Source organism: Adiantum capillus-veneris, chromosome 16 (assembly GCF_014529385.1).
Source record: "Adiantum capillus-veneris isolate H3 chromosome 16, ASM1452938v2, whole genome shotgun sequence".
Classification (NCBI taxonomy): Eukaryota; Viridiplantae; Streptophyta; class Polypodiopsida; order Polypodiales; family Pteridaceae; genus Adiantum; species Adiantum capillus-veneris.
Genome location: NC_140946.1, coordinates 4,372,531 through 4,390,820, shown reverse-complemented (window position 1 = coordinate 4,390,820; position 18,290 = coordinate 4,372,531). Strand labels below are relative to the sequence as shown.

Genomic DNA, 18,290 nt, shown 5'->3' with positions numbered 1-18,290 from the left:
TCTATTGCACATTACATATCTACACTAACTAACAGATTTGGTAACACCTGCACATTACAGATCTAACAAAAACAAGCACATTGCAACACTTAATAGAGCTTACAAAAACCTGCTAAAACCTACCCATTGCAGCAACTTAGCAGATCTAGCATAACTCAACAAAAAACAAAAAACAAATGAAAGGAATGCTTCGAGAGGTAGCACTGAGTGCTCCTCAAGCTTAGTGCAAGGCAGCCCCCGACAGTGGCGCAAAAAAATGTGCGCTTTGCCGTTCGTGTGGGAGGCTGGGAACTTGCCTGTGCCTGTGTGCGAGCCTCGAAAGCCTGCAAGCACACAACTAGACAGTCCTAGCAAGCTCAAAGAGGTAGGGGTGTGTCACTCACCGCTCAATGCATCCGTTGTGAAGGATCATGTGCCGCGAAGAAGAAGGAGCTGTTGCCATCGCCGCGCTCAACCGCCTTGCCGCTGTCAATGCCGCCATAATGCTCGATCACACACACACACTCTCTCTCTCTCTCTCTCTCTCTCTCTCTCTCAAGCATACACACACACATACACACATGAGCACACGAAGGAGAAGGAGACAGAGATGGAGCAAGAGCACTTCTTAGCTTGCACCTCAAAGAATGATGATTTTTAGGTCAAATGGACCTTTTATAAGAGTTTGATCCATTCACACATGGCACGCGCCACAGTGGCCGATCGTTACAAAACTACTGTAAAAATAAGATAAGTGTTGTGCCTCTCATCGACGATCACCTACACACCTATTGCACCGACAAGCCCGGTTTATGACTCAATCAAATAAATAATAAACCGTCCGTCGAAGGTGATAGGATGTCCATGAGGGTTAACAACTAGAGTAACATGATTTTTCCCAACCTCTCCTTCCATGACCCAATGAAGCCCATGTTGTGAAGAAGCCCAATACTTGGCACCAAACCTACAATGTGTGTTACACACAAGATTTTCTCTCTAAACATGCAACTTTGCAAGGACGACCAAGCTCATGAAGCAAGACTAGGGCTACAAAACTAATCCTGTGTAGTATAAGCATGTCACATTTGCACGGGCAAGTAATAGGCTAGGCACGATGGTAATGCATGCATGATGGCCTCTTCTAGTGAAGTGTTAGGCATCTTGTGGTGAGATTGCAAGGTGATTGTACTGTGGGTTTCCCCTGCCTACCCATGCTCAGTCACACACACATCTACTGTTGGGTTTTCCCTACCTGCCCATGCTTAGTCAAGCACGCAGCTACTGTGGCGTCCAACATGCAATATGTGCTTGTAAATCTTGCCTCGCTGCCCTATCTACTGCATGCAAGCCACTTTCCAAAAACAACTCCACTTTCTCGTATTCTCAGCCTTCGACTAACCCTCACATTCCCACCCTTCCACCAATGCTCTATTCTTTGCATTAATTTCAACTCGTGTGGTTATGTCTATACTCGTTTGGTGGGAGCTCGCTGCAGCTAACTTAAGTCATCGTTCGTATCATTCATGGGACAGCTCTTCAAGGAGTACCTGAGTGGCGATCTTATCTACTGCTGCAGCATTTGCAAGGCGCATGCTGCCACTCACGACCAGATTTACGCCAAGACCTTTCAAGGCCGCTTTGGGCCTGCATATCTCTTCAATCATGTGTAGGAATTGTGCTCTTCGGTTTGCCTTGCGTGGTGGTAATGATTGGTGAGTAAACGTCTCATGTGCTGCAGGGTGAACGTCTGCTTGGGTCCTCGCGAGGAACGCATTTTGATGACCGGCTTGCACACTGTGATGGATATACACTGCAGCTCCTGCTTTCAGATACTTGGCTGGAGATATGTGAGCTCTTCTCCATGATGCTTTTTTGAATGCAAGTGTAGTGGTGTGTGTGCGTAGGTCTTTGTGCGATTGCATGTACTTTTTTCTTTCTTGGGCATGAGAAGTCTATTTTTTGGAGCAGGAGAAAGCCTACGAAGAAAAAGAGAAATACAAGGAAGGAAAATACATCATGGAGAAAGCAAGGATGGTGAGGAAGTCCTTTTCATGAAATCAAGGGAAAGGCTTTGTAGAATAGACATTGACTCATCTTACGTTGGTAAGTGTATAGGATGTAGAAAACATTGCAAACCTATTTATTAGAAACTCTTGGAAGTCGCGTCAACAGGTTGCCTCGTCACATGTCTCTGAATGTAACTGTGCAGGTGTTTTGTTAGATGCTTTAGAGTCTGCTGAAGTTTGTGGATGCTCTTGATTTCATAGAAAGTCCAAAGTTATTTGTACAAGGAAAATTGACTTGTAGAGTTGACTCGCTATCTGCTCCCTTGTTGGTAACTACTATGTGCATATGTGGTGAAGCTCAAGAGTGAGTAAGCTTCCCGTGATACATAGGGAGGCATTTATTTTGCTATAGTAGTATGAGACTATATGAGAGAGAAAAATGGTTACACAGGATATAATTAAAAAATAGATCGGCAAAATGAATCAGTTGACTTCTATTGGACAATTCGCCACTTTAATAGGGAACATGATATCAACTATGCTGAAAGCCCCTTTTTCATTGACACTTACTATTTTCTTAGCTGTCATTGGATCACCTTTATAGTGTCCTTTATCTTTCACATTTGCATTTGGAGTACGGCTAAACTTAGGCTCTTACATGAAGAGTGTCTTGCACATTGAATATGGCACATCTGACATTGCTTGTCATGCACTCTGGGGTTCAAACACATGGGGTGATTTTTTGCACATTGAATATGGCACATCTGACATTGCTTGTCGTGCACTTTGGGGTTCAAACACATGGGGTGATTTTTTGAGGAATAAAATATTTACTTTTGTAGAAGGAGATAGGAGCCTATTGTACTCAGCTTCGTTCATTCAATTAATCAAACACATAGTCTCTTATTTTTTTCTAGTTCTGTTCAGAATCATAGTAAATAAGTATGAATACTAGAATTAGGACACAGATCCTCACAAAGAGGAACGAGGGGAGGGTGGAGAAGCCCTTCTTTCTTGGGTTACTTGTTACTCTACTAAAACACAGATTAGAGAGATCGACATGGCCAAGTGGTCTTGGGTTACGCTCTATCTCAAACAAGATTTTTTTTTTCCAGTGGTTCTTTGAAACCGGCCCGTAGGGTGGTAGATGTGGGCTTTCAACCCGAAACTTTACTTTATACTTTAGAACACAAAGGAACTTCACGAATAAGCCTGTGACTGGAATTCAACACTTGAAGACAAACCACAGCCTGGCAGCTAGAGTGCTACCAAGCAGACAACGACACCTTGTTGGCCCCAAAGATTGGCGTCCCTTTCGGTATTTCTTTATTCTTATTATACTTGAGAAAAACTTGTAAACTTCTACAAGCTGTCCCACTTTTATCAGGCTGAAATTCCTCTACTCCAACCCGATTTCGGAAACATAACCACAGTAGAAGTCTCCATGGACAAAATCCCATGCAAACATAGACTTTCCACGCACTTTAGAGCTCTTTGCAAAACTTGGCGAGAAATTGCAGCTCGCTGAATTCTCTATTTTGCCCTTTGATCTGCGTGTCGATCACTTTTTTGGGTAGCCCTCGAGCTCTCGCACCTGTAGGGTCACTTGCCCCTTGAATTAGACGAGATTCCTCACGGGAAATCTCTCTAAATTGACATGTACAAGCACCCAATGCTTTCCCGAGGCTCCCCTGGCAAATAAACGATCCGAAGGCTTTCATCTAACCCTCACAAAGCTGTCCAAACCTATCCATGGCCGTAATTGCAGGATTTTGACCCAATTTCGCCAGCATAACAGTGCAAATATCCCTGTAGGTCAAAAGAACGCGTCAAGGACATTTTCCGTTGCGGTATGGAAGCTTTCTAGTGAGCTGCAGGTCAATTTCAGCATGCTATAATTTTCTGTTTTGCCATTGTTAGGTGCCTACTGTCCTGTACACGCATCTCAAGGTCTTTCCGAGGCTCCTCTTGCAATTCCCTGCAGTTTAGGTGCGAAACCCTAAACTTGCAGAAAAACACAGCAGGATGTAATTCTTTGTTTTGGACCGCCTTGAGCGGAGGGAGCACGCCTACGCATGTCTCAGGTGCTCCCGCATGCAATGGGATAGTTCCTTTGTAAATCAAACATGTTTTCACGTGAGAAAACTCCGTTTTTGCATTCTTTCGCGATGGAACTGTGCATACCTGAAGGGGATTAGCAATTAGGTAATCCGGTTCTTGTACATAAGGCTCTTGCCTTGGCAAAAGCGCATAAAACCCCCATAATTGTGCATGGTCATCTGAAAAGCCCAACTAGTGGGGCATTACCATATGTGCAAAGGGGAGAGAGAGATGCACGAGAGCAAATCAGCTATTCCTCTCCCCTCTCTTGGATTAGTTGTAGAAAGCACTTCGCTTCCATAAAGAAGTTGCAGAGTCCAACGATGAAGATAATGTTCTTGAGTGTCTATATGGTTGCCCCAAGTATATCGGATGTTGTAACGATCGAGTATAAGAGTTTCATCGCAAAGAAGAGCTTTCGAGGGTCATTTTTATCGCAACAAGCTTGTGTTTTTAGCCTTGAGACGTTGTAGACAGGGCTGATTTAAGAGAAGGATCGTGAGAATGCGCCTTTTGGGAGTGTAGGATCCGAGGAGAAGGGTCTTGCTACAGAGTTCTCTTCCGAGGAGTCGCTTTCCAAGTTTTGAGTCTTGACAGGTGATGCTTTTCATGCTGTTTGATCCAACACTATTTGTTCGTAGGTGACCTCCCTTTGCACGAGGGAGTAGGAGCAGAAGGCAAGAGCCTCTGCTTGAGAAAAGGGCTCAAAGGGAATATAGCCATAGTAGCCCAAAGGGTTGCCGTACCTTGAGGTTGGGAAAAGATTCACAAATCCAAGAGATGTAGAATCTCGCATTTAGATCAAGGTGTTAGCAACATGTGAGCTAAGATCTTATACTTAGGGGACGTGAGGGTGATAGGCCTCCATTGACAAAAACAGGAGTCATCACATTTTATTTAACTCTCTCTCTCTCTCTCTCTCTCTCTCTCTCTCTCTCTCTCATGTGCCAAACGGTGCGCACGGGTAACTTGTCTACCTCAAAACACTGGCTTCGCGCGCCATTCGGCACAAAACTTATTCTTTCCTTGTCTATCTTACAAAAGCTTTGTGCAGATTGTTTAGGATCGTTGCATGGTGATCGATATATCTATCTTTCATGAAGCAATCGAGTGGGCAAGACAGTCAAGCTAGTCGCTTGCCCTCATCCTTCTCGATCGCCAGCAATTGGCACAAACCTTAAGGTCTTTTGGGTTGTGTGGAGGAGGAGTGCCATTAGGGATTTTCAGATGGCTTGACCTGTGTAGTGCCTTGTTAGACTTGCCGTTATTTGGGATTTGAGGTGGGCATTGACATTTCAGTGTAGCGGTTGTTTGACCCAGCTCTGTAGTGTATTTGGAGCAAGTTGTGTCATACTTGTTGGACTTTGCATGCAGGAATTTAAATTTAGATGCGACGTCTAGTGTGCAATTTTTTCTATGGAGGCTTAGATAGTTCAGGAGACACTCAGAGGTGAGTGGCATGGCACTCCATCATGATGCCGAGGGAGGAGGGCAGTTTGGGTATCAATGACCCAAAGCTTATTGAGCCAAGCCTTGCTTTCGAAGCTCGTCATTAGAGATCTTTTTCTTGACGGTGGTCCTTAGAAGTATTTCTTATATCATTTATTGTCAAGCACTATGCTATGCCCCAAGATATGGTTCCATAGATGTGGATAGCCCTTGGTGACGTGCTTTCAAGTCCATATTTACTAATGCTCCTCAGTGCTCAGCGTGGGCCTCTCCTTTCATGATATCCTTGATACCTTTCCAGCAAAAGATTTGGGGCAATATGACTTGTCAAGAGCTAGATGTTTGGAGGAGATGGATAGACAACAACTTACTTGGAAGACGTGTGCTACAATTTGATGATGTGGCATGACTCAAGAGAATTGGAAGAGGAGCAAGAGTCAGAGCCAAAGCTAAGCTTATCGAGATTCAAGCTCACAATGTACAACGCGATTGCGGTGCGAATGCGACGGGGTTCATGGGTTGCTTATGTGGCAGGTCGTATGTACGTGACGATGCGACAACTATCCATTGGAGAGCTTTTTGACAAAGCGATTGAAAGCGACGATTCTCATGGCTTTTGGCCACTAGTTTTTGATAGTAGTTATTTTTGGGAGCAACTTGTAAAACAAAGCCTTTGTAGCATGTGCTTTTTTATATGAGACCTTGGGGGAGCCACTACATGCTTGCATATTTGCACGTGAAGAGAGGATTGTCTTGGCAGTTGTACGTTGTGAAGATTCAAGCAATAAAGGACCACAAGGGGTGTCTACCTAGGGGCCAGTGCATCTGATAAGGAACTTCGCTCCTTCATGTGTCACGTCTGTGTGTTGAGTCCTCTTGGCAAGTTACGTATTTGCTATTTCAATTCAGTTTGTGGTGGTGTTGTCTGTCTTTTCGCCTTGTCAGGTTACTTCGTCGATTATAGTGGTATTAGAGCACCAATCTATTCCTCTTCTACAGAGAGGGATCCGAATTTTGTAGCAACAGACCATGGATGCAACTCCTCGTGAAGAATACGATCATATGGAAGAGAAAAAGAGAGTGGAAATTCGAGTGGAAGAGGAAGTTGAAGATGAAAAGTCGACACTTGAAATCCCTCGAAGAAACAATAGGCATGAGTTTGAAGGAAACTTTGACGCCCAACTTCTAACTTTGAAAAACTTGAATTCTTAGATTCATCCATAGTGTTTAGAAAGACCGTGTTGTAGCCTGTGAGAGTAGAATGTTTTCTAGACCGAAGCGAGCTTCACATATCTATGAGAACGAGCTATAAGCGGTGATACATGCTCTAACTCAATGGCGGCTTTTTCTGCTCGGAGTAGATTTCTGAGTGTTCACATAATCAAAGCTTGAGATACCGCTTGTCCCAAAAGCAACTCTTAGATAAGCAAATGAGATGGGCGAACATTTTGCACAATACCATTTCCAGATTGATCATGTTATGGGAAAGGAGAATTCAGTGGCAAACACAAGGTCTCGAAAGACAGAGGAATCCACCATCTCGGTGCGCCATAATTTCAAAGATATGATTGATCAGTGCGCTACAAATCTAGATTTTGCAAACATCTTTGACTGGATAGAAAGTGGGGAGATAGTAGCAGGTTATGCTCTAAAGGAAGGCTACTTGATGAGGAAGACCATGAAAAAGGTGATGACAGAGTGCCCTATTCCACCCTTTGTTTGGCATAGAGGCATTGAGAGTACCTTGAAAGGTATGGAAAAATACTTCTACTGGCCTTAGTTCAGCTTTAGTTCAGAAAGGATGGGGACGCACTTGTTTGGTGTGTCAAAAGGTCAAGTTCGACAGACATAAAGTTACCCGGATTACTACAACATTCATTTATTTCTCACTGAACTTGGGAGAGTATCACAACGGACTTTTTCTTTGATCTTTCGAAGACTCGGAGTGGGCATGATGGAATTTGGAAGGTAAGATGACACGAAGATATTTGGTCAAGTTCAGGAATTATTCCGCTCTTGATGCCAAGTGGATGGAGGAGGAGGACTTAGCAGATACTCTTGAGATCCTAGAGCTTTACCTTGAGGCTTTTGATTTAGCTCCGACTATTCCAAAAGCTACCGATGAATTAGCAATTGAATCTAGTGCGGTGCAGGTTGCACAAGTTGGGAGTCACTCCACTCCTTTGTCTTTTGAGATTTCAAGGTACTATCAAGCTGACAATGTTGTGTTGAATGGCTTTATGAAAAGATGTACCTTTGAAATGGGAATTCCTAAAAATAAATTTGTTACATGTGCCCTCTCATGTGTGATTGTTTGAGTATGTGACGGAAATATGAAATGGCTACCACATTTTGTCTGGTCACTTGACGGGTGGTGTGAATGTGATAATAACGAGATTTAGTAGATCAAGTCATCCGTGAAAAGATCAACACGGTTTGGATATGATTGCTAAATAATTTACAAGGATCATTAAGATCTTGTAAGATCTTGACGGGGATAAGTCTTTGTGCAAGTGGTGGATATGTGTAGTCTAGCATATCAATACTTAGAGTTAGTATCTACTGAGCTGGTTTTTATCCTATGTTTGATTTGCAGTTGTAATTGAGGGCGATTACAATTCTTTCAAGAGGGGGGTATGTCACAAACTGATGGCATGACATGCTCGAACCAAAGATGTTCGGCCGAGAGGACACTTGGGGGTTAGGGTTAAAAACCTAGCCCCAAAACAACTTGTAGGTTATGGTCGAGAGGCCCAAAGGGGGTTAGGGTTAATAACCTAACCCGACCAAAACCCGACCGAGGGGCCTATATGCTTTAAAAATAAAGCAGGACCGTGTCACAAAGTGATTACAGGGCGTGCCTAACCAAGTGGACAAGAGAAAGTGAACCCAAGAGAACTTTGAAGAAGTGTGGCTGAGGGGCCTAAAAAGGGGTTAGGATTTTAAAATCCTAACCCAGCAACTTAAAGAACTTATGGAGCACTGGCTGAGGCGCCTAAAACCCTTAAAAGTCAAAAGTTTGATCTCTGAGACAGATTTTGGTAAAACGTATTGATTGCTGACGTGGCAGGGTCATATGAAATGCCGATGTGGTAGACCGTATGAAAATTCCTTGATAGCGCCATGTGGCAAGTTGTACGGATTTTCGCTTTTTATAGTGTTGGGTTTTGGCAGTGTTACGTCGTCTTTTGGTGAACAATGCTTTGCAACTGATGCTTTTGGGGCTCTGCTTTTGGGCATCCCTTGTACTGTTATAAGTGCCCTTTGGGCTGTTACTTCGAGACTATGCCCTTTGGACGCAGAGTCTCGGAGAGAGTTGGACCCTCGGGAGTTACACTTTGCGAGCATAATAATAAAGAAATACCGGAAGGGGAGCCAATCTTTGGAGCCAATGTGTTGCGGGACTAGGCACCACGTGCCAACAGAAAAGAACAGATTGAACAACTTTAAGCACTTCAAATAACACTCAACTGAAAGAGATGCAAAACACACGAGAAGAGAGTGGTGAAGTTCCACCTTGAGAGAGCATTGGCCCCAAACCTTGGCGCCCCTTTTGGTATTTCTTTTTATTGTTTGAACTTAGTACAACGCAGATACTCCATCCTCTGCACCTCTACGTGGGAGCGTGACAGAAAATGATCCCTTGGCTCATATCTAAAGGCCCTTGGCCTATGAAAAGCGGTTCACATGAAAAGCTATAAAATCAAAAGCATTTGGTCCAAAAGCGGGTGTCCAAAAGCTGCTAGCGTGCTTTGCGGAAATCCGTACGGCTGCCACGTGGCACTGTCAGCGGGAATTGCGGGATTGTTTGTAGAGTCTGCCACATTAGCATGTCAGCGCGTTTTACGGGGGTTCCGTACAGGCTTTCCACGTCATCAGCTACGCAAGAGAGTTGGAGTGTGTGTGTGTGGGGTCCTGCTTTATTTTATCTCTTTAGGTCCACTGACCCCCATTGGACGGGGTCCCATAAGTTAGTAAGACTTCTTCTTCTACTGCTGCTTCTTCTGCTTCTGTTGCTTCTAGGGTTTAGGCCCTTTGGTGGGGATCTACAAGTCGGCTTAGGTCTTCAGCGGCTTGACACGTCAGCAGTTTGTGACACAATGTATCTTGGCTCGGAACTCAGCCGTGCCGTGTAGACTCTCCTCTCTCTCTCTCTCTCTCTCTCTCTCTCTCTCTTCAAGTTCAATGATTTTGCAGTTTCTGTTCGTGTGTTGCTATTGATTTCTTGCTTGGAGTGTCCAAGCCTGTAACAATGGTATATGCAGCACACATGGGTTCTCGCCGAAAGTTTGGGAGAGACAACACCCCTTTGCGGGGAGACAAAGAAAAGTTGAAACCCAACACGGGAATTGAAGAAACAAACAGAGATTTAGGCGAATTTTTGACGGGGAAATTTGCCACAACGGAGTACAAACGTCAACGTGACACATCTAAAAAAAGATCGATCAAGTACTCCAAAAACACGAAATATGTGAAGTATCTGAAGAATTACCCGATTGATCAGATTCATTCAAGATGGCGAGAGGCCACGAGAATTGAAGAAATAGACGGAGATTTAGGTGAATTTTTGACGGGAAATTTGCCAGAGTGAAGTACAAATGTCAATTGCAAGTTGAACGTGTAAAAAAAGATCGATCAAGTACTCTAGAAACCCGAATATGTGAAGTATCCAAAGGATTATGAAACCGGCCCGTAGGGCGGTAGGCGTTGGCTTTCACCCGAAATTCTTTACTTTAAACACACACACACATAGCACTTTGCAAAGAGAACCTGCGACGGGAGTTAACACTTGAATACACACACGGCTCGGAAGCTAGAATGCTCCGAGCAGACGCCGACAACCTGTAGGCCCCAAAATTGGCGCCCCTTTCGGTATTTCTTTATTCTTTAGGAGGGTAAATTACAAGGTAAGGTCCTGGGAATCCTTCACGTGTATCCACCTAGATACCATTTGATTTGGCCAAATTTCGGCAGCATAACAGCCCCAAAACTTGCGCGAAACCAATTCCCCTGCTGGAACTCGCTTGCACTGTCGTATACCCTCTGATTCCTGTCCAAAAACAGTAAATTCAGCACGCTGTATTTACTGGTTTTTGCCCTGTTTTCAGCCCCAAACAGTCCCCTAACTGTCCTTTGCCAGTGGGGCACGATTCCCAATGATCCTGGCGTCCGTATGGCTGAAAAACAGTGAATTTACAGCGCATACACAGCGCTGATTTTGCACCTGTACGGTGAGGTTATGACCCTCACCAGTGCCTGCTCCCCTGTTCCTGCTCAAGGAGGCTCTTGCCTCAGCACAAAAGCATGAACTCACACAACTGTACATTAGTCAAATGAGTAGCCCTCTTGTGGGGCATCACATAACTGCACGTAGGGGAGAGAGAGACATAGTAACAGGGGACGCCCTTTTTTGGGCTTCCCGTCCCCACTTGCCGTCCCGCTCTCTTTTTTACACTAAAAATCCATTTCAGCCCTGTCCCCCGTTCCCCCGTCCCGGAATGCGTCCCTTGTGACTATGGAGAGAGAGCAGTGTGTAGTGTGCAGGGCATCACTCCTAGCACCACACTGTACATGAGAGGGAAAGGAAGCACTCCATAGCTCTTAACCTGTGACAGGTTCTCAATGAAGCATCCTCCCAGCATAAATCGAGCGCTCCCTCTGCTGCCCTTGACCTGTAATACATCTATGAACAAATAGATGCAAAAAGGGGAAGATTTCCATGGTTGCCAAAACCTGCGTATCGTTGAAAACGCAGCAAAACAGCCCTGTAAACACGCATCTGATGCCTTCCAATGCTGAAAATGAGCTCCTTGGACCTAGGCAAAGTCATGGGAAGCTCAAAAATGGAGAGAAATGGCTGAAAATCAGCGTTAACAGCCTCCAAAACTGCTCCAGAAAGTCAGTTACGAGTTCTCTTCTCCCAAACTTGGTAAATTGACCAAAAAGTGCACTTGGCACTCATGCATGCAATTTCCCCGCATTGGGTTTCCTGCTTAAAAATCTCTCAACTGGTGCATCAGTTGACTTTGCAGCAGAGTACTAAAATGTTCCCTTGGTCATACCGAAGGTAATGACGCAAACACATTTCACGGCCCAAAATAGCAGTTCCCTAATTTTTAGGAGATGCTTCCGTCGGGCTCCTGCTGGTCTTCTGACCATCTATCCTCATTGGGACCGCATCCAAAAGTGCAATGTGGCCCAACTGTCGGATACTTTCTGTTGGTGATCCCACCTTGACTTTATGCCTTTATTGAGTTCACTTCCTAGTATCCACCAACTTGCTAAGTGCGACGGGGGGGACCTGTATGATCTTGCTCTGAGCCTAGACATCCTCTTACCATACGGATTCCAGTGCCGACCAACTTCCCGTCTGCGGGTGAAACTACCGTTCACATTGGCCATACAATGTCCGACCATTTGCAACTTCAAAAAGAGGGTCTCAAAAATTAAACAAAAATCATTGGAAAGAAACCAACAACTAAGGTTAGCAGTTGCCACGTCCTCGTGACAGATTACCCGATTGATGAGATTCACTCAAGATGGCGAGAGGCCATTGATTCTCCTCTTAAGTGTTGAAGGAAGCTGAAAGGAAAGCCGAGTGCAAAAAAGTGGAAAGTGTACTCGCAGAAAGAGTTCGATAGAGCTCTTGCAGAGAAGATGAACTGGTTAATGAAAGGCTTGAAGCACTTTCGAAAGAAGAGGAAATCGACGGATTTCCTCGGTTATTTGGGCCGGAAGCCGAATTTCAAGGTGGTAAGCAAATCCAAGAAGCGTGTTTGTTTCGAGGGATGACTCAGATTTCTCTTTGTCTTTAGAGAGTTTCAACCACTCGTCGTCCTCTATCACCCAAGAGGATGAGAAAAAGGAGAAGAAGCGGAGAAAAAGTAAGAAACACAAGAAAAGTAGATTTTTGAAAAGTCTAGGAGGCCATCTAGTAGTGTAGAGAAGGAAAGCTCGTCATCTTCTGACAGTGAACAGATGGGCAAGAAGATGAGGGAGCTCAAGGATGGGGTCAAGTAGTCAGGTTCGACACGTTTTCCGGCTACGAGGACGCCCATAGAACCCTTGAGTTCATACAACAGTTTGACGTCGCCTTTTTAGGAGGTCGATTCTCGAAATGCACCAAGGTGTGAAGGGCGGCATCTTACTTGAAAGGAAATGCACATACCTGGTGGTCTACTCTGTTGTTATGCAGAGAAGCACCTACGATGTGGGTGAAATTCAAGAAAATTTTCACGTCAACTTGGATATCAAAAGAATATGAAGAAGATGTGATCACGGCTTGGCATCATTTGAGAATGACTAAGAAAGACACGTTGGATGACTATTTTTAGAGGTTTTCAGATACCTTTTTGCCAGTGTCTTGGTTTCGGAGGATCACTTTGAGGGACCAGATTGAGTGGTTTTGTTGTGGTTTGCCAAAAGAGATTCGAGAGTATTGTTTGCAATAGTATTATTTAGAGCCTTATGGGACATGCCAAGCAAGGTTTTGGAATGCATGCCGGTTCATTGACTTATCCCATGGACAGGCTAGTGTCCGCCTCAACAGGGCAAGAGTCCTTGAGTGAAGAGAATGAACAAGGGGAACCGGATGAAAGTTCATAAGAGGATTCCGGAGAAGTAAGGGAATCCGGTGATAGTGTATCTGAGGGCGACGAACCAAGGGAAACAAATGGAAGTTCATCAGAGGATTTCGGAGTAGAAAGGGAATCGGATGAGAGTGCATTTAAGGGTTTCGATGAAGCAGAGGAATCAGCTGAGGGTTCATTAGAGAATTTTGACTTTTGAGATGAAAATGCTAGCGGACAGGGGAGGCCAATGAAGCTACAACAGGTCCAGGGCAAAGAAAAGAACATAAAGGGAATCAATCGGTAGATCAGAGAATTTCAAAGATCCAAATTGTGGTGCCAAGGATAGGGAGGCAACGAGGCTACCAACAAGTCATAAAGCATAGAGGAAAAATTAAAAAGAACAGAAAGGTAAGCTAGGTTCGATAGATAATATGGTCAAGGGTACTTTTTGCCCCTCGATGCAAAGTGGATGGAGGTGGAGAACATCACAAAATCTCTTCAAAGTTCAGAGAGAGCTGTACCTTGAAACTTTTGGACTATTAGCAGTGTCTATGCCAAAAGTTACCGATGCAAAGGCGAGGCAACCTCCACAAACTGTCTAATTAAAACCCATAAAGCGGTGCTTCAAACAGTAAAATACCCGGACTTTTCACTCACACATAGACTTCAAATCTCACTTCCTCGCTCACACACCAGATAGGCCCCGAAGTCCGGTGCCCCTTGCGGTATTTCTTAACAGAGTGAAACTTTACAAGCTTAAAGCTCTAAATCCAACAAAGCTGTCCACACTTGTAATTGGCAGCCATAACCTGTTTTTGGCCAAATTTTGGCGACATAATGGCTCTAAAACTCATTATGACCAAAATCCCATTGTAAGGACAACTTCTTCCGGCGATTGGCACGCTTTTCAAAACCTGTCAGAAAATTACAGCAAGCTGTAATTCTCTGTTTTCCCCTGTACCTGCTGCCCAAACTCTGTGGAACACTCTCGGGACGCTTGTGCACCTGTATGATCAAGTAGGGCCAAAACCCAAGACCTGCAATTTCTGTACAGCAGCCTGTTTTCCCCTAATTTCGGACCTGTACCCTTCAGTGAGGGCTTCTACACGATCCTCTCACTATTCCCCATGCACAGGGCTACCTGCCCTTTGATTTCCTCACAATTCCACAATCTGAAATGCGAGAAATCAGCATAAAACAGTGGGGAGAATTCCTGTACCTGTTTGTGGGTTGCAGTTAGCTACCCCAGGTACCTGTTCAAGAGGCTCTTGCCTCGGCATTTAAGCATTAAACCCACACGATTGCGCATGTTCAATTGCGAAAGCCCTCTTGTGGGGCATTATGGCATGTATTTATGTGGGAGAGAGAGAGAGGCTAGAGGGAGCGGATCACCTCCGTACATAAAGCAAGGGAAGAGGGAAGCACACCACACTGCTCGTGTCCCTGACAATCCACCATGCGTCTGAAAAATGCAGCCCAACGTCCAATTTCAATGCCCTCTCTCTCTCCTCGTCGGCTAGATTTTTAAGGTCTCTCGGGATTGTTTCCTACGACTATAAAACTCTCTTCTTCTTCTTCTTCTCTCAAGCTAGAAAGTACCCAAAAATGTGCCAAAGTGGCACTCATGCATGGTTTTCCCTCTTTGTACCTTCCGATCTAAAAATATTTCAATCGGTTGCTCAGTTGACTTAGTGGCAGAGTAATAAAATGTTCCTCTTGTCATTCCGGAGCTAATGACATGAACACATTTCAAGGTCCAAAAATAGCAACTCCCTAAATTTTAGGGATCACTTCCATTGCATTCCCTCGGGTCTTCTGACCATCTTTCAACACTGTGACCGCATCTAAAAATGCAGTGTGGCACAGATACAGTGACTCTCAATCAGTGTCCACTCACAGGAGTGCAGATTCATTTCCGGCTAGGCACTGTTGTGCAGCTTTTCCAGTGGCCAAACACATAGTCCCTAATCCACTGCCATTCTATTCTTCAGTGCCAATATTAAGGCTCAAACAAACCATTAGTCCAATGTCCCAATGGCCGTCTTCTCTGGCCATGCAATGGTCCAAGCTTAATCGAAGAAAATTGGGGGAAAGCAACAACAGCAAAAGAAGAAGAAAAAGATATATCTATATATAAATAGAGAAAGCAATTGCAAAAATATCACCACCTGGTGACATACCCCCCTCTTGAAAGAAGCAAGCGACCTCGATTGCAAGCCACGCATGCTAACGGATGACACCAGATGATAACAAGATTCCTCAAGATTCCTCAGGTTATTTGTGTCATCGCATGTTTCTCTTGCTAACGGATGACAGTGGGCAATGATAGGAATTCCCCACTACCATTTGTGCCATCGCAAGTTCAAGCCTCACATAAATGTAGTCAAATATGCTTACTTGGAGCCTTTCATATACATGCTTCCGGATGCAACACAGTGTCACATGTATAATCATTCTATTGAATTGTAACGATTACAACTTCAAAGCACTGAAATTTCATTCAATGACAACACATGTCAAGTCTAATTCTGTACATTATTCAAACGAAGTGCACCATACAACTGTACAATAATGTACACTGCTTCAAAAAGCATTTCATGTCACTGTAGAATCCAATTGGAAAGCCTCTTTGTAAAGTTGCAACAACTGAGGCAAATCGGCCAGTTCAACCTCGTCCATCCATTTGGCATCCATTGGTGAATAGTTCTTAAAACTTCACCAAAAATCGTCTTGCAACTTGACCTTTGACTCTCCTATCTTTGTGTGCCAGAATTTACTTAGGAATTAGAATTTCATCTAAATCCTCGACTTCAGGCTGTTCTTCTTGAACCATCTCTTCTGGCACTTCTCCAACAAAGGGCCTCAACAGGCTCACATGGAATTCATTATGGATCTTCCAGTTCTCAGGCAACTTCAGCCTATATGCCACATCGCTGATCTTCTCTGAGACTTGAAAAGGGCCATAGTAACGCATACTAAACTTAGGAATTAGATGTTCCTTGCCCTTCCTCTTTCTCAGTCGTGCCTTTTCAAACCGTAGCAAGACCCAATCGTTCTCTTTAAACAAGAGCTCTCGATGATGGTTGTCAGCAGCTCTTTTGTGTTTAGCTTGTGACTTTTCTAAGGCCTACTCGACCTTTTGTAAGCTTCTTGCCATCCTTCCACATAATAATCCGCTTCAAATATCTTGTCCCTTGTTTGCAAAATGGGAGGCACTTTCTTTCCACCTTCAACTATTTCAAAAGGTGCTTTGCCAGTTGAGGAATGCACTATATTGTTGTAAGCATACTCAATTAGGGGCATTTAATGCTCCCAAGATGCCTTATGTTCTGAAACATAGCACTTTAGCAGATCCAAGACAGTAGAATTTGCGTCTTCAGATTGTCCATCTGTTTGTGGATGAAAAGAAGATGAGAACTTTAGAGTAGTGCCCATGTTCTCAAACAATGCTTTCCAAAACAAGCTAGTCATTCTTAGGTCCCTATCATTGACAATTGACTGTGGCATCCCATGGTACTTAAAGATAGTCCGCATGAATATCTTGACCATGTGTTCTGGCTTAATCTTCTTTCTCACAGGAATGAAGTGTGCTTGCTTGCTGAATCTGCAAATGATTGTCCAGATTCCATCATTCCCTGTAGTTGTTCTTGGAAGATAAAAAATGAAGTCCATGGCAATACTTTCCCACGGCCTCTCTGGAATAGGCAGCGGTTGCAATACCCTGGTGCCTTTTGTCCGTCAAACTTGACCTTTTGGCATATTAGTCAAGATCTGACATATGCATCCACATTTGATCTCAAAGCTAGCCAATAAAAGAAAGTCTCTACCGCTTTGATAGTAGCATCAATGCCATGATGTCCAACATACGGTGGAGCATGACTTTCAAGCAAAACTTTTGGCCTTAAGGGGTTTATAACGCATAGTCGGCCATACATCATGATAAAGCCATCTTTAAGAACGTAATGATCATGATGTTGTCCGTTGATCAGTTGTTCATAGATTTCAAAAAAATCTTCATCCATTGCATACTGCTCTTTCATGTCATCAAGTTCCTGATGATAAGAAATTTAAACAGCTGACACTTGTGGTTTGCGTGATAAAGCATCAGCAACCACATTTTTCTTGCCTTCCACATGCACTATCTGAAAATGGAACATTGATAGAAAATTTCCTTGGCGCATGTGTTTCTCTGACAACTTTCTTTGTGTGAGAAAGTATCTGAGAGTTTGGTTATCCGTTTGCACTACAAAATCAACACCAAGCAAATAGTGCTTCCAAGTGAAAAGTGCATGGATTACAACTAGCAATTCTTTCTCATAAACTTGATTAGTCTTTTCAGTGTCAGAGAGTACTCTACTCTCATATGCCACGACTTGGCCTTTCTGCATCAAGGCAACACCAATGCTGTTTCAACGTGCATCACACTGCACGACGAATGACTTAGACAGATCTGGCAAAACAAGCACTGAATCTGTAGTCACAAGGGACATTCGACACACAAGGGACACAAGTCAAAGTCCAAGTCTTTCCCCGACTACTTGGGTAGAAAGCCCACTTTTCCAACCTAGCAGAGGAGTCGAGAAAAAAATATAGTCGACGTGTTCACTTCAAAAACAAGGACTCTAGTTCTAATTTTGATGATGAGGATGAGAGGCGGCCGATGAAACGAAAGCATCAAAGAACTGTGTCAAGATAGCTAAAAGGTGCTATGACAGATCGAACGAAGAGGATGATTCACATGAAAGATCCTCTACCGTTGGCTCTACATTTTGAAGAAAGCGGAGCCACATACTTTGGCCAACCAAGTATCATGATTTGGAGCCTCGCAAAGGCAAGAAAGAATTGAAGGATAGCAATCAAAGTGTCAAATGTGATTATTTCTCTGGATTCAAGGATACGAATAAAGCATTGTCTTTCATCCAGTAGTTTCACACCGCTTTCTCAAGTGGCAATTTCACAGAGGCTTTCAAGTCCCAAAAAGCACCATCCCATCAAAAGTGGAATGCACAAACGTGGTGATTTATTCTTTTGGTGCACGGAAAGGTACCTCGCAATTTGGGTGGGATTTAAGAAATTGTTTGCATCTCTTTGATTGACACCATAGAACAAAGAAGAGATTTTGACTCCATGGAATCATCCGAGGATGAAGCAAGAAGGTACACATTCAACCTACAGTCGGAGATTT

General features: G+C 43.9%; 1 protein-coding gene across 2 annotated transcripts in view; it reads left to right on the top strand.

The window, feature by feature from the left end:
• The first annotated feature begins 1,431 nt into the window (after positions 1-1,431).
• Positions 1,432-18,290, top strand: part of LOC147438473 (putative yippee-like protein Os10g0369500) — a 33,812-nt gene continuing 16,953 nt past the window's right edge. Inside the window, exons 1-3 of one of the 2 annotated variants that reach the window (XM_086484575.1) lie at positions 1,432-1,645; positions 1,718-1,826; positions 1,948-2,082. In XM_086484575.1, the coding sequence (XP_086340701.1) occupies positions 1,503-1,645; positions 1,718-1,826; positions 1,948-2,034 (339 nt within the window). In that variant the 5' untranslated portion in view covers positions 1,432-1,502 and the 3' untranslated portion in view covers positions 2,035-2,082. Of the gene's footprint in view, positions 1,646-1,717; positions 1,827-1,947; positions 2,298-18,290 lie in introns of those variants that run through there. The other variant, XM_086484573.1, reaches the window with a different exon arrangement.